At 38.5% G+C, this 11,501-nt stretch overlaps 2 protein-coding genes across 5 annotated transcripts in view; one reads left to right on the top strand and one right to left on the bottom strand.

The window, feature by feature from the left end:
• The window catches only part of gdap1l1 (ganglioside induced differentiation associated protein 1-like 1), a gene marked incomplete at its 5' end in the record, with an annotated part of 17,113 nt that extends 13,913 nt beyond the window's left edge, over positions 1–3,200 (top strand). For 3 of the 4 annotated variants that reach the window (XM_084068879.1, XM_084068877.1, XM_084068876.1), the window contains 2 exons: positions 2,320–2,434; positions 2,856–3,200. In XM_084068879.1, coding sequence (XP_083925005.1) covers positions 2,320–2,434; positions 2,856–3,199 — 459 coding nt within the window. In that variant the 3' untranslated portion in view covers position 3,200. The remainder of the gene's footprint in view (positions 1–2,319; positions 2,435–2,855) is intronic. The other variant, XM_084068878.1, reaches the window with a different exon arrangement.
• A 3,755-nt stretch (positions 3,201–6,955) lies between these two features.
• On the bottom strand, positions 6,956–9,383 carry fitm2 (fat storage inducing transmembrane protein 2). The gene is made up of 2 exons (XM_084068898.1): positions 9,191–9,383; positions 6,956–8,451 (listed from the first exon to the last, which is right to left on the bottom strand). Exons 1-2 carry the CDS (start codon positions 9,361–9,363, stop codon positions 7,839–7,841), a joined length of 786 nt encoding a protein of 261 aa, XP_083925024.1. The 5' UTR covers positions 9,364–9,383; the 3' UTR covers positions 6,956–7,838.
• Positions 9,384–11,501: the final 2,118 nt, after the last annotated feature.

Genomic DNA, 11,501 nt, shown 5'->3' with positions numbered 1-11,501 from the left:
TGTCGACCAAGAAGATTACCAATGGGCAATATCAGTCGTGAAGTCTGGAAAAAAGATCATACTAAAACGTCAACCAGCAGAACGTTGGATCAATTACTACAATATAAAAATCCTGAAAACCTGGCAAGCAAACATGGATATTCAATTCGTATTGGATGCATACTCCTGTGTCATGTACATAACCAGCTACATGTTAAAATCTGAAAAAGCAATGAGTGAATTATTGACACGTGACAATATGTAATATAAATAGGTAAGACAGGATTAATCAGGAACAGTACTGGCGGAGACCTGTGCTCCGAGGAGCACATTTTCTAGTTCCAACTAACTTCTCTCTGGCTTATAAAGCACTTTCAGCTGCAATACCAAAACGTCCTGTTGGGCAGAGGGGTGCTACTGAGCAATTCTGTCTGTCAAAATACATGGGCAGAAATGGTTCGTGATGTAAGCAACCATGCCATTCTGAGATGGCCTGTTCAGACACACCCATTCTGAAAATCTCTGAAATGAGAATGAATGACTGAATGTTAAAAAAAGGAAATTCATGGTGTATCCCCTTTAAACAGGTGCAGGAATGCCTCTGGTGTTAATTAAAGATCAAACCATTGTGGTGGTGTCCAGCTTGTAGATGTTATTATAGTGTCTGTACGTGTGTTTGAATCCTCCATAGAAACAAGAGAGACAATACAAGTCTAACCTAATTCTGTTGTTATAGAGTAGTTGTTAATAGGTAAGGTTATATAAGCCAAGTGCTGTCTATATTGTCTATGCCTCATGGCACGCTGTCATTATTGGCTTAATGATTCAAATGAGTCATTCCTGTTTATTCCTTAAGTGTTGCACTTTGTGTGCACTGGCGGTAATTTAGTTGTCGCCACGTGCCTGAAAATATATGAACATATATGTTTTGCGTATGACACTGCTGTATCGCTGAATGCAGCTTCTATTCATTACTGAAGAGATCCATGTGCACTGATGCATGATGGTAATCCATTAAATGAGCTTTTGATAAGAAGTAGAAGATGTTGACATTCTGTAAGACAAGGAACAGATAGTGCTGCATGGATAAGGGTTTCATTGGCACATTGTTGCAGTGTGTGATTATACAGTAATGGTCATAACTACATAATGTGTGGTTTAACCACTTTAACCCCGGTGTCCCTATTGTGGGCCATGGGTCATTGTCATTTTCAAAACATTTAAAACATCCAGATTCTTTTCAATGTTTAATGTTCTTGGTTAATGTTTGTTTTCGAAAATAGCCGATCTACAAGCTCACAAGGCGACACGTTGTGAGCTAGTAGATTGACTATTTTCAAGATTATTTGAAACAATTAGGGCTTGAATGGTTCATACTGTAACTGTATGCCATACTGTCCAATGTACATATGTATGTACATACAATGCATGTGGTTATGACTGCAGATGCACAGATGCCATTAGGATACAGTATAATGCAGGGTACTGTTAACAGCCTAGCTACTGGATGTTACCTGTTTGGCTTATCAGACTACTCAGTTTATCGATAGCAGAGATAGCCAGCTATGCGAAGGTCATGACAGGCTGACATAAATCCAAAACAGATTGGTTCACCAGTTTTCTAGAAAATGCAGCTTGGACAGGAACGGACCCTAGCAATATGTGATTCCAAGAGTTCCATCCTCTATTGCCCCACCTTACTATGGCAAAAAACACTGCAGCTTGTTCTTCCGTGTTATTGATTTTTTATTCCAATATTTGATGGCGGACTATGTAATGACTATGTAAACTTGCTGCGTTGTTCTTGTGTCAGCAGTGTGTCTGCAGCTGCCCTTTTCCTTAGGGCAAAATATTTAACAGCACTGGTTTGCCTTAAAAGTCTATCAAATAAGTATTTTATTTAACACTTAATACTTTGTTGCTGTTGGGCAGATACCTTGTATCTCCATATCATTTTTTTCTTTTTCATATATGAATGCCCAATTTCATACTTTGTCGTATGACAGTATCGCACAAATACCCAAAAGTGAGCTTGTAGAATGTAGATCTACTAGTTTAGCTCTTTTTGAAGATGCTCACCTTCTGAAGATTTTTGAAACTTTTCACCTACTGTATGGCATGCCAAAAATAGTGACAGCAGATTGAAATATTTAACCAATCAAAAGTATTAACAAGACCTTGTGACTATAATAACTACATAAGATTCCATTGGAACACAGGTTATTTTTTCCATCTCCTGAAAAGTAATGGTTTTGGACATACAGGTTTCTGCCCGACAGCAACAATTGTACAGAATGTTGCATTTAGACTTGAGATGCACATGTTCTATTGTGTTAACAGGCAAAAATCTTAGACCATGACAATGTGAACTATCTGAAGAAGATTCTGGGAGAGCTAGCCATGGTTCTAGATCAGGTGGAAGCCGAACTAGAAAAGAGGAAACTTGAGTATGAAGGTATAATATTACTCCCATTTATTAAGACACTATCAAGAATGCATTTTCAATAGGGCCGCACCTATTGATTATTTTTGTAGCGATTATTCTATTGATTACTTTTTACGATGAATTGAATAACTGAATAATTGCAAATAACTGATGTACAAGCTCACAATACTTCGGGGTGCGACGCATTGTGAGCTTGTAGATTGGCTATTTTCACAATATTCATTTTTTCTTTTTTTTATAATTTCCGCATTGTCGCATTTTGACATGCCCAAAATATTCATTGATTTTTAATCAATCAATTATTTGAATAAATGATCAATAATGTTTTATAAACAATTACATCAATTAGTTTGATTAACTGTTGGCATGTTTTCATATAATTAAAATTTGACTATTACTACAGTAAGATCTTTTCTTTTGCCCTTGCCAGGTCAAAAGTGTGAGCTGTGGTTATGTGGACCTGAATTTACGCTAGCTGATGTCTGTCTGGGAGCCTTGTTGCACAGGCTCAAGTTCTTGGGACTTTCTAAGAAATATTGGGAGGACGGCAGCCGGCCCAACATCCAGTCCTTTTTTGTGCGTGTGCAAAAACGCTACGCCTTCCGAAAGGTCTTGGGCGACATCCACACTACCCTCCTGTCAGCAGTTCTACCCAACGCATTTCGGATGGTAAAAAAGAAGCCGCCATCTTTCTTCGGGGCCTCTTTTCTCATGGGCTCTCTCGGCGGAATGGGTTACTTTGCCTATTGGTTTTTAAAAAAGAAATACATGTAGTGAATGCCCCTCGTTGTGTTTAATGTCTGTGTATATGTGTGATGTTTCAACTTTTCTGCTATGTTTTATGACTGCAGGAAACATATGAATCTATATAGAGAACACTATTACTTACTGTATCCTGGGTGAACAAAGAATATTAAGAACATTCCATAACAAGGAATTCTTGACAGCACATTTTTCTGGTAATCAATGCCTTCATCTACAGTAGTTTTTATTTGTGGTAACGTTCAGGTCTCACGACTTAAGTCCTGCGCACTCATTTTAATTTTGTTGGAGGCATGGTCAAGCCATAATGAGAATTTCAACCAAATGTTCTTTACAAGTAAAAGAGAAATGGGCATAATAGAATGAGGTTAACGCATCATCTACAGTGGTTAACAGACCACAGCATGTCACTCAACCGCTGGATTTATAACCATTATTCATAGTATTGGCGTTCACCTAACTGCTCTTCACTCCTTTATTGGCCTGGGGTTTTCTCTGTGAAACTTTAGGAGATTTAAATGACAAATCATTTATGATAATTGCTGTGCTACCAGAAACTGCCATATGAAATGAATGGTGGAGGCAAACATTCCCCTATCGTGCATCTGCGGTTCTCAAAGTCTGTCTGTACAGTGGGTAACCAGGAATTTGTTGCTGTTTTGAGTGACATCTTGTGGTGGCAATATTTCAACTTCTGCATCGATGGACACAACAGTGCTGTTGGAGGTCTCTGCATAACCTGGGACATGGGGTAGATTTCATTTCATGTCGAGGGTTCTTCTTGAATAAACGTTTAATAACACAACGCAAGTTTATAAGCATGACCTCTGAAGCACTTAATTGTGTTTTGTAGATTGTCCGGGGTAGAGTAACGCCTAATTTATCCCTGGCATTGCTTCAGAGAGTAACTGATTTTGAACTAATTAATGTGACGCATCATGTCACGATTTTAAATTTGAAAAATAATAATTACAGTATAATACTAATAATTATTACATGTATTACTATTATTATTATAAATATAAATTGGGCTTAATTAAAGCTGCTCTCTGTAACTTTCATGACCTATCTGAGATTCGAAACCAGGTAACCTGCGCAAGTGAAGAATTCTTCACCACTGCGTTAATAGCCTGCCTGCTTGCTGAGGGGAAGAAATTGAATTTTGACCTTCAGGCAGTACCACTTGTTAACCACTAAAGGTCATACCAGACCACAGATCTACATTTCTCAATAGAATAAAACAGAGACCAAATACAACCACCGCAGATGTGATAGTTATATTGTATTTTCATACTCTACCATACAGATTGGTCAAAATAACATTTTATTTAGTAAAAAACCTTACATGGTGTCGCTTTAATCCCTCACCAATATCAAGCAAGACATCACTGGCTTCTTACTACCCTTCATTCCTCCTTCCTGACAGATGCTAGATTATTTTACCGAAGATAGATATTTATAATTGCACATTTTGTTGAATTGATTTAATTAAACTGAAATTTTAGGGGAACTTCACACCAGTATTTAACATGGATCCAATCGCTCTATTGTAAGTTGGACAAGTGAAAATCTGACGTAACTCTTACCAATGCGTTCTGTCACGGTGGGACCCTATTAAAACGTGTCGACACTCGGAGCACATTGGGAACTGTAATGTCAGACTCTCGCATGTCCTCCTCACAGTTGAATGACAGGATTCAAATGAAACATTGGCAAAGTTCCCGTTTAAAGGATAATGAGTGGGGATGGTGTAGACAGGCTGAATCATCTCAAGGCAAAACGGAGCATGAAGAGGCTTGCCTTTGCCCAAGTAAAATGTTGTCAGCTCAGTCTTTCTGTTTTCTTGCTTCACAATTGTCCTTTGTTCTCTGTGGAGCCATCCTGCTATTTTGGGTTATGTTTTGGGTTAACATCCCACAATGTTATGGTTTCACTACAGTACCACTTAGGTTTAAGTTCATAATCTTATGTTGTTAAGTATTATTGAGTACATGGCAAAATGTGGAGTGTGAACTTAAAACATTATACTGTGTTTTAAGTTGTGTAAGTTGTTCATGTCTCTGGTTTTGTGACTGGTTGTACAGACATTCTTACGGTATATTATGTACAGTACATAAACTAAACCTCTTAATGGGAACTGTGACCCAAGCCATTCAACATGATGGACCTACAGCACAGTGATTATTTTTATGTCTGCACCACTAGATCAAAAGCGCACGCACACAGCTGGGAAGAACACTTATGGTCGATATGCATCACCGTGGAACATGAACAGGGTTTACACTGTATCTTCGAAGGAGATTATTGTTCAACTGAAATTAGGCCTTGGATGAACAAGACAAACAGTTCATCGACTGGAGGCCAATGTTTGAGTCAGGATGTGCCATGTTTTCTTTTGCCACAGAAACAACTATCTGCTGGTGGTTATTAACCACATAACCCTGTATACTGTTTGGAGCTTGTAGAAGCTTGTAGAAGCTTCTCAACATAGGGACGCCAGGGTTAATGTGGTTAATAACACTAAATGCTATCGTGTTTTAACCAAAGATGATGATCAGCGTTCCTTTAATAACAGTGTCTGCTTGCAGGGAAATATCTGATAATGACTCAGACAAACTATTTCTCATTTACAAAACTCTTGAACAAAATTATCAAAACACCTATGAAAGCTGTGGTTATGTTTTGTTACATAACTGTATGATGGGGAGAGCATTTGCTATATAGCCATGAGTTTACTTATTTGGACTCAATCTTTTATACAGCGCAGAGTGTAAAGAAAGTTCTTATTTTAGGATTGGGATTTGATTCAAAATCTTGCATGATATTAGCAGTGATGTAAATGGCACAAAGGTAATTTGTCTAGACAAGCAGACACACTGTACACAGTAAAATCCACAGTGTACAAATGGAACCAATATGGCTTCAAATAGGTCTGTTTTATTCCATTTGTACACTCTCTGAGTTAAATTAACATGGAGGATTTTAATGTGTACTATGAACTATTCCTTATGATTTAACCATGGGCCTTTTCTGAGTGTATGTCAGCATTATACTAAATCATTTTCCTTCGGTTTACATTTGGATTGACAAACTTTCATGTATTTTGCCAACTAACCAACATTATATGACATGAGTTGCGGGGAAAAGCTCAAGAAATAAATGAAAAATAGATCTAACCTGATTTTTACTTTGCCGTATGTCGCACACCAAAAATAGCAGATCTCCAAGCCGATCTTTGAGGTTGTAGATCTGCTATTTTGTCACGCGACTCCGTCTCACGACGGGAGCACAAATTAGGCATCATACTCCATGACCAGCCTGTCATTGTATATTCTCTGATTATCACAAGCACCTTTTGTTTCAACGACTCCACTGCTAATGCTGACGCAATCATTATCCCTGAAGATTGGGCCTATAATCCATGGATCACACAAAGAGTTCAAGTTGGGAAATCCTAGTTGTTATTTGTGACCATTAAGTTTCACGATAGTATTTTTTTATTTTTTACTTTTCATTTTTTATATTTATAAATATGCATTTATTTATTTATGGTGCTTTTTATGATATTTGTTCATAAGCCTTAATTTATTCAGTTGCCATCAATGACAAATAAATTATGAAAATGGAATTTGCAGACCTCAGGTTTTTTTTCATGGAGCCCAAATTAAAGAGTTTTTCTATTTGACTGAAAATACAACACTGTTTTTTTTCAAACACTGATCCTCTCAGTGCAGTGTCAAGTTTTACCAATCCAAAAGAGAACAAATATTGTCCATGATAACCTTTTTAATGTTATGATTCTCTTTAATCTCTTGCACCCAAAAGAAAGCCATGCGCACACACTGTCAATCTGTAGTGTGGCCTCCTAGAGAATTGATCTATAACATGGTAATGGCACTTTAAATTAATCATCTTTACCAAGCTTATCATCTTGTGACCACAATGCATGTAGCGTTGAAAATACAGTAAAAATATACTGTAACAAGACATTCATAAAATACACAACAAATAATATTCAATAGACTACTCAACTGTATTGTTGTTAGCTATATTGCACAGTGAAATATAGGCTAATTAATGAAAAATCTAATGAATGGACCAAAATCCAACCAAATCAAAAACAAAACAGATGGTTCCTGGAAAACATAGATGAAGGTAAACATTAAATCTGTATGAAATATTGGTCTACTACAGTTATTTAAACTGACATGCAATTGTTCTATTGGCGGTAACATTAATAAAAGTAGTCAGTGCTAAACAACTCTAGAATTAAAACATTCTTTAAGTGTTCAGATATCTAACACTGTGAATGTCCTACTCACACCAATTTACAAATAAACCAGGCAACAAAGAATGAAACAAATGCTGCATAAGCAACAGGGAGGCTGATGGTGAGAGGTCAAAGCTAGATGTCAGTGTTTTATCTCAGATTACAGGGAACTCATTTTGGGAACAGCAGCTGCCAACTGTGACTCAAGGACTGCAAACCAAACCCCCTGTACAAAATTGCCTTTCTGTAAGGAAGGAAGAACTCTAAATAGCATGGTCAACTTGGACCCAGAGAGATGGAAACATCCAACTTTAATATGCGTTATTATTTTCGGTTTAGTAGTAATACTTGGCAACAATAATGAATGAGAATGAGCACGTTTTAGGTGTGTTGCTTATGATCTTTTGGCTGACGTTGAGGAGGGAGTCCAGGAGACAATGGCTTTAGATACCACACCCGATACGTCACATACCACCCCAGTATTGCACACAATGTCCCTAGCAACTTGTGAGATGGGTCGTGGAAGTAAACTGAGGTACACGCGAACATCCATGTCCAGATCATCACTATTCCATTCAGGGATACATACAGCAGGCTAAGAACAACTCTTGGCAACGTAGACAAGTTAGTAGCTGTGTTCAGGCAGGCCATGGGAGCAATTTCTTCCCAGATGAAGAGGGCGGAGTAGGTGAGGATGAAGGAGTGTCCTGAAATGTCATAGCCTTGCCATTGGAGGCCAGCCCTCCTGCAGCTGGTTTTTGATGTGAATTCGTCATTGAGGATGTCCACAGATTCTGTTTCATAACATGAACCACTGACATCCTCAATGTAGAAGAATGTCTCAGTGCAAACATACCAAATGACTGTGGCTACCACGAGAGAAAGCAACCGCCGAAAGAGAAAGAACACATTCCGGTTAATGGAAGAGTTGGAGAGGAGGAGGAATGGAGTCAGTAGTAATAAGGTCCATCCCCAGGACACCTTCACGAAGTAGCTGAGAGGAGAGCAAGATAAATAACATTATCAATTTGTAATCAACCTAATGTTTGTTATAAAAATGCCCACAAGCCAGGCCTTGCATGGTTTCCTTAGTCATCGCTATGTGAATGTGAATGCGAATGGATAAATGCAATTGACATTCTAAAGCGCTTGGATAAAGGCACGGCACTATATAAATGTGCCATTAATTTACTATTTACCAAGAACGTACGCTCAAGTGACTGAATGAATGTGGCACAGTGGCAGTAAGCAAATTCATCCCTTGAATGGCTGATGCCTCAATGAAATAAGTTTACAATATTCTGCATGCCATTCCCTCTTGTACGGAGAATGTGGTCCTTGTGAATCTCGGGTAGGTATTTAACTACAAATATATTTTCTGCCAGACTTTCAAAGGGAGCTGATTATGACTACTAGTCTAGAGCTGATCCGAGTGCACATGACTAGAGCCATGGAGTGCATGCAATGTATATGGAATATTAGCCATTCTAGGGCTCCAGATTCCAGACTCCAGCTAGTCCAGATTTCTTCATCATCTTTGACCCATTATTTACAATGTCTATTTACAATGCAGTCCTTTACATGCAAACGTTTGAGACGCACTGCACTAAACACTAAACTGTTTAAACTAAACACCCACGTTATTGTGGTCAGTAAGTAACGTACAACTGTAGCTACCACAACGTTACGCCAGCTAGCTAAAGCTAATGTGTCAGCAGCATTCTTTTACTTACACATTCAGGACATTTTTGCTGCTGCTGAAGTATGTCTTTGGGACGACTTCTAACTCTTTTAAAACAGATCCAACGATTGAAATGAGCAGAAATATCCAAGGAAAGTTTTGTCGAACAGAAGTTAATCTCCAAAGTGCAACAAACTTGTCCACAATGACATCCAGTCGTGCCATGTTGACAGTGATTGCGTCAATGCGGACGTTGAGCCCAAGGGCAGCTCTGACGTCAGTGCGTTTTGGTTTTAACCAATGAGGGCTTTGCTTGGTAACAGGAGGCGTGGCCACCAAAACAGAGTGGGCACTAATAGGGAGATCTGGGCACCTACTAGGCAGTGGTGGAAAAAGTACTCCAATTTTTTACTTAAGTAAAAGTATCAAAATTGCAATGTAGAAATACCCTGTTCATTTAAAAGTCCGGAATTAAAAATGTACTTGAGTAAAAGTACAAAAGAATTGTACAAAAGTAAGGGACAGGTCGATTTTTAAAGAAGGGTACCCCTGGAGAAAATGTGTGTGCCCTAATCTAAAATGCCATGACCCTCCCTTTGACTAAAAAAAAAAAATCAATGTGTCACTTTCAGTTTAAAGGACAACTTTGTTTTTTTACAACCAATGTTTATGTTTTAGATTGTAATTAAAGTAAATAAAAGATGAGTGTTAAAAAAATTGAATTTACTGCTTTCTATAGTTTTAGCAATTTTCACAATCTTTTTTACAGTGTTTTCACAGTGGGCGGGGGCATTCTGTCCGGTGGCTAAATATGTATTTTTTTAACACATTAACCCGGCGTTTTCTTTATTATTATTTACAGTAGCTCTTCTAGCCCCCAATAACTCACATCTGGCCATCTCAGACAGCCGGACCTTTTTTATTGTGTAAAAAAGGCATATTTAGCCACCGGACAGAATGCCCCCGCCCACTGTAAAAAATATTGCAAAAAATGCTAAAACTATAGAAAGCAGTAAATGAAAAAAAAAATACACTCATCATTTATTTACTTTAATTACAAGCTAAAATATAAACCTTGGTTGTAAAAAAACAAAGTTGTCCTTTAAAGCACTGGACACACTAAAAGGTGCACTGAAAATGTGACTTGTTAGTTAGTGCTGTGCCCACTCCTGAAGCCGAAGGGCTGAGGGAGGAGAGGGCTCCCTGGAACTATGATGCTGTTTTATACTGAATAAACCGGAGAATGATTCTGAACCTGATCTGGACGTCTTCTACACTTTCTTTTAAGCAGCTAGGCCTGGTAACCCGCAATATAGTTAAGCCTCAGATTTACCACAGCAGCCCTGCAAAAAGTGTATTTTGGACGACGTGAGGTGGGGGGCTCCGAGTGTGGGGGGCTCCAACAAACAAGAACAAACAAGAACAGATGAGAGTAAAAAGCCACACCCTCGGACCTAGGTGTCATCTGGTTTGAAAGAAAACAGATCTTCAGTTCAGAATCAGATCTGATCTCCACAGAGCCAGGTGTTCAGGTCAACACAAGCAGTAAATACCTTTAACATAAATACCTTGCCCTCAAGGCCCTCATATCTCATGAACTTTCCCACAGCTGCTTATGGAGAGAGGATAATGTTTTGCATATTTGAGTTAATTTAAATGTTCACATCTCAGAATTATTCGGATAAAAGATAATAGTCTTTGATTGTGTTAATTGCACAATCTGTCTTCACAGTCTTCATATGCATATCTGTTGTTATAATAAAACCAACATTCTGTCTGTCTGTCTGTCTGTCTGTCTGTCTGTCTGTCTGTCTGTCTGTCTGTCTGTCTGTCTGTCTGTCTGTCTGTCTGTCTGTCTGTCTGTCTGTCTGTCTGTGTGTCTCTCTCTCTCTCTCTCTCTCTCTCTCTCTCTCTCTCTCTCTCTCTCTCTCTCTCTCTCTCTCTCTCTCTCTCTCTCGCTGTCACACACATGAAGTAAGACACAGACACAAGACAGACATGTGTGCAGATTCTATAAGCAAAAAGAACGATGAAGGTATATAGTTCTTATCAAGATAATATTTCACCGGAAGGAAAAAGAAAATAGTTACTCCACTGGGCCCTCTACAGATCTGGTCAATGGAAATTTTCTATGGACCAGATTTTTCTAGACAAAAAGTGTATTTTAGACGTGAGGTGGGGGGCTCCGAGTGTGGGGGGCTCCAGCAAACAAGAACAGACAACAATGATGAGAGTAATAAGCCAAACCCTCTGACCTAAGTGTCATCTGATAACAAGGCGTTTGAAGGAAAACAGAACTTGATCTCCAGATCTGATCTCCAGCTGTTCAGGTCAACATAAATACCTTCACATATATAGTGGCC

The sequence above is a fragment of the Gymnoscopelus microlampas genome (genome assembly GCF_963454915.1).
Source record: "Gymnoscopelus microlampas genome assembly, chromosome: 10".
Classification (NCBI taxonomy): domain Eukaryota; kingdom Metazoa; phylum Chordata; class Actinopteri; order Myctophiformes; family Myctophidae; genus Gymnoscopelus; species Gymnoscopelus microlampas.
This window is presented reverse-complemented; position numbering and strand designations above follow the sequence as displayed.

Coding starts and splice junctions, on each gene's coding strand:
- fitm2 (XM_084068898.1), bottom strand. CDS start 9,363: ATGGCACGACTGGATGTCATTGTGGACAAGTTTGTTGCACTTTGGAGA. Junction 8,452..9,190: donor AGCAAAAATGTCCTGAATGT/GTAAGTAAAAGA, acceptor CTCTCCTCTCAG/CTACTTCGTGAAGGTGTCCT.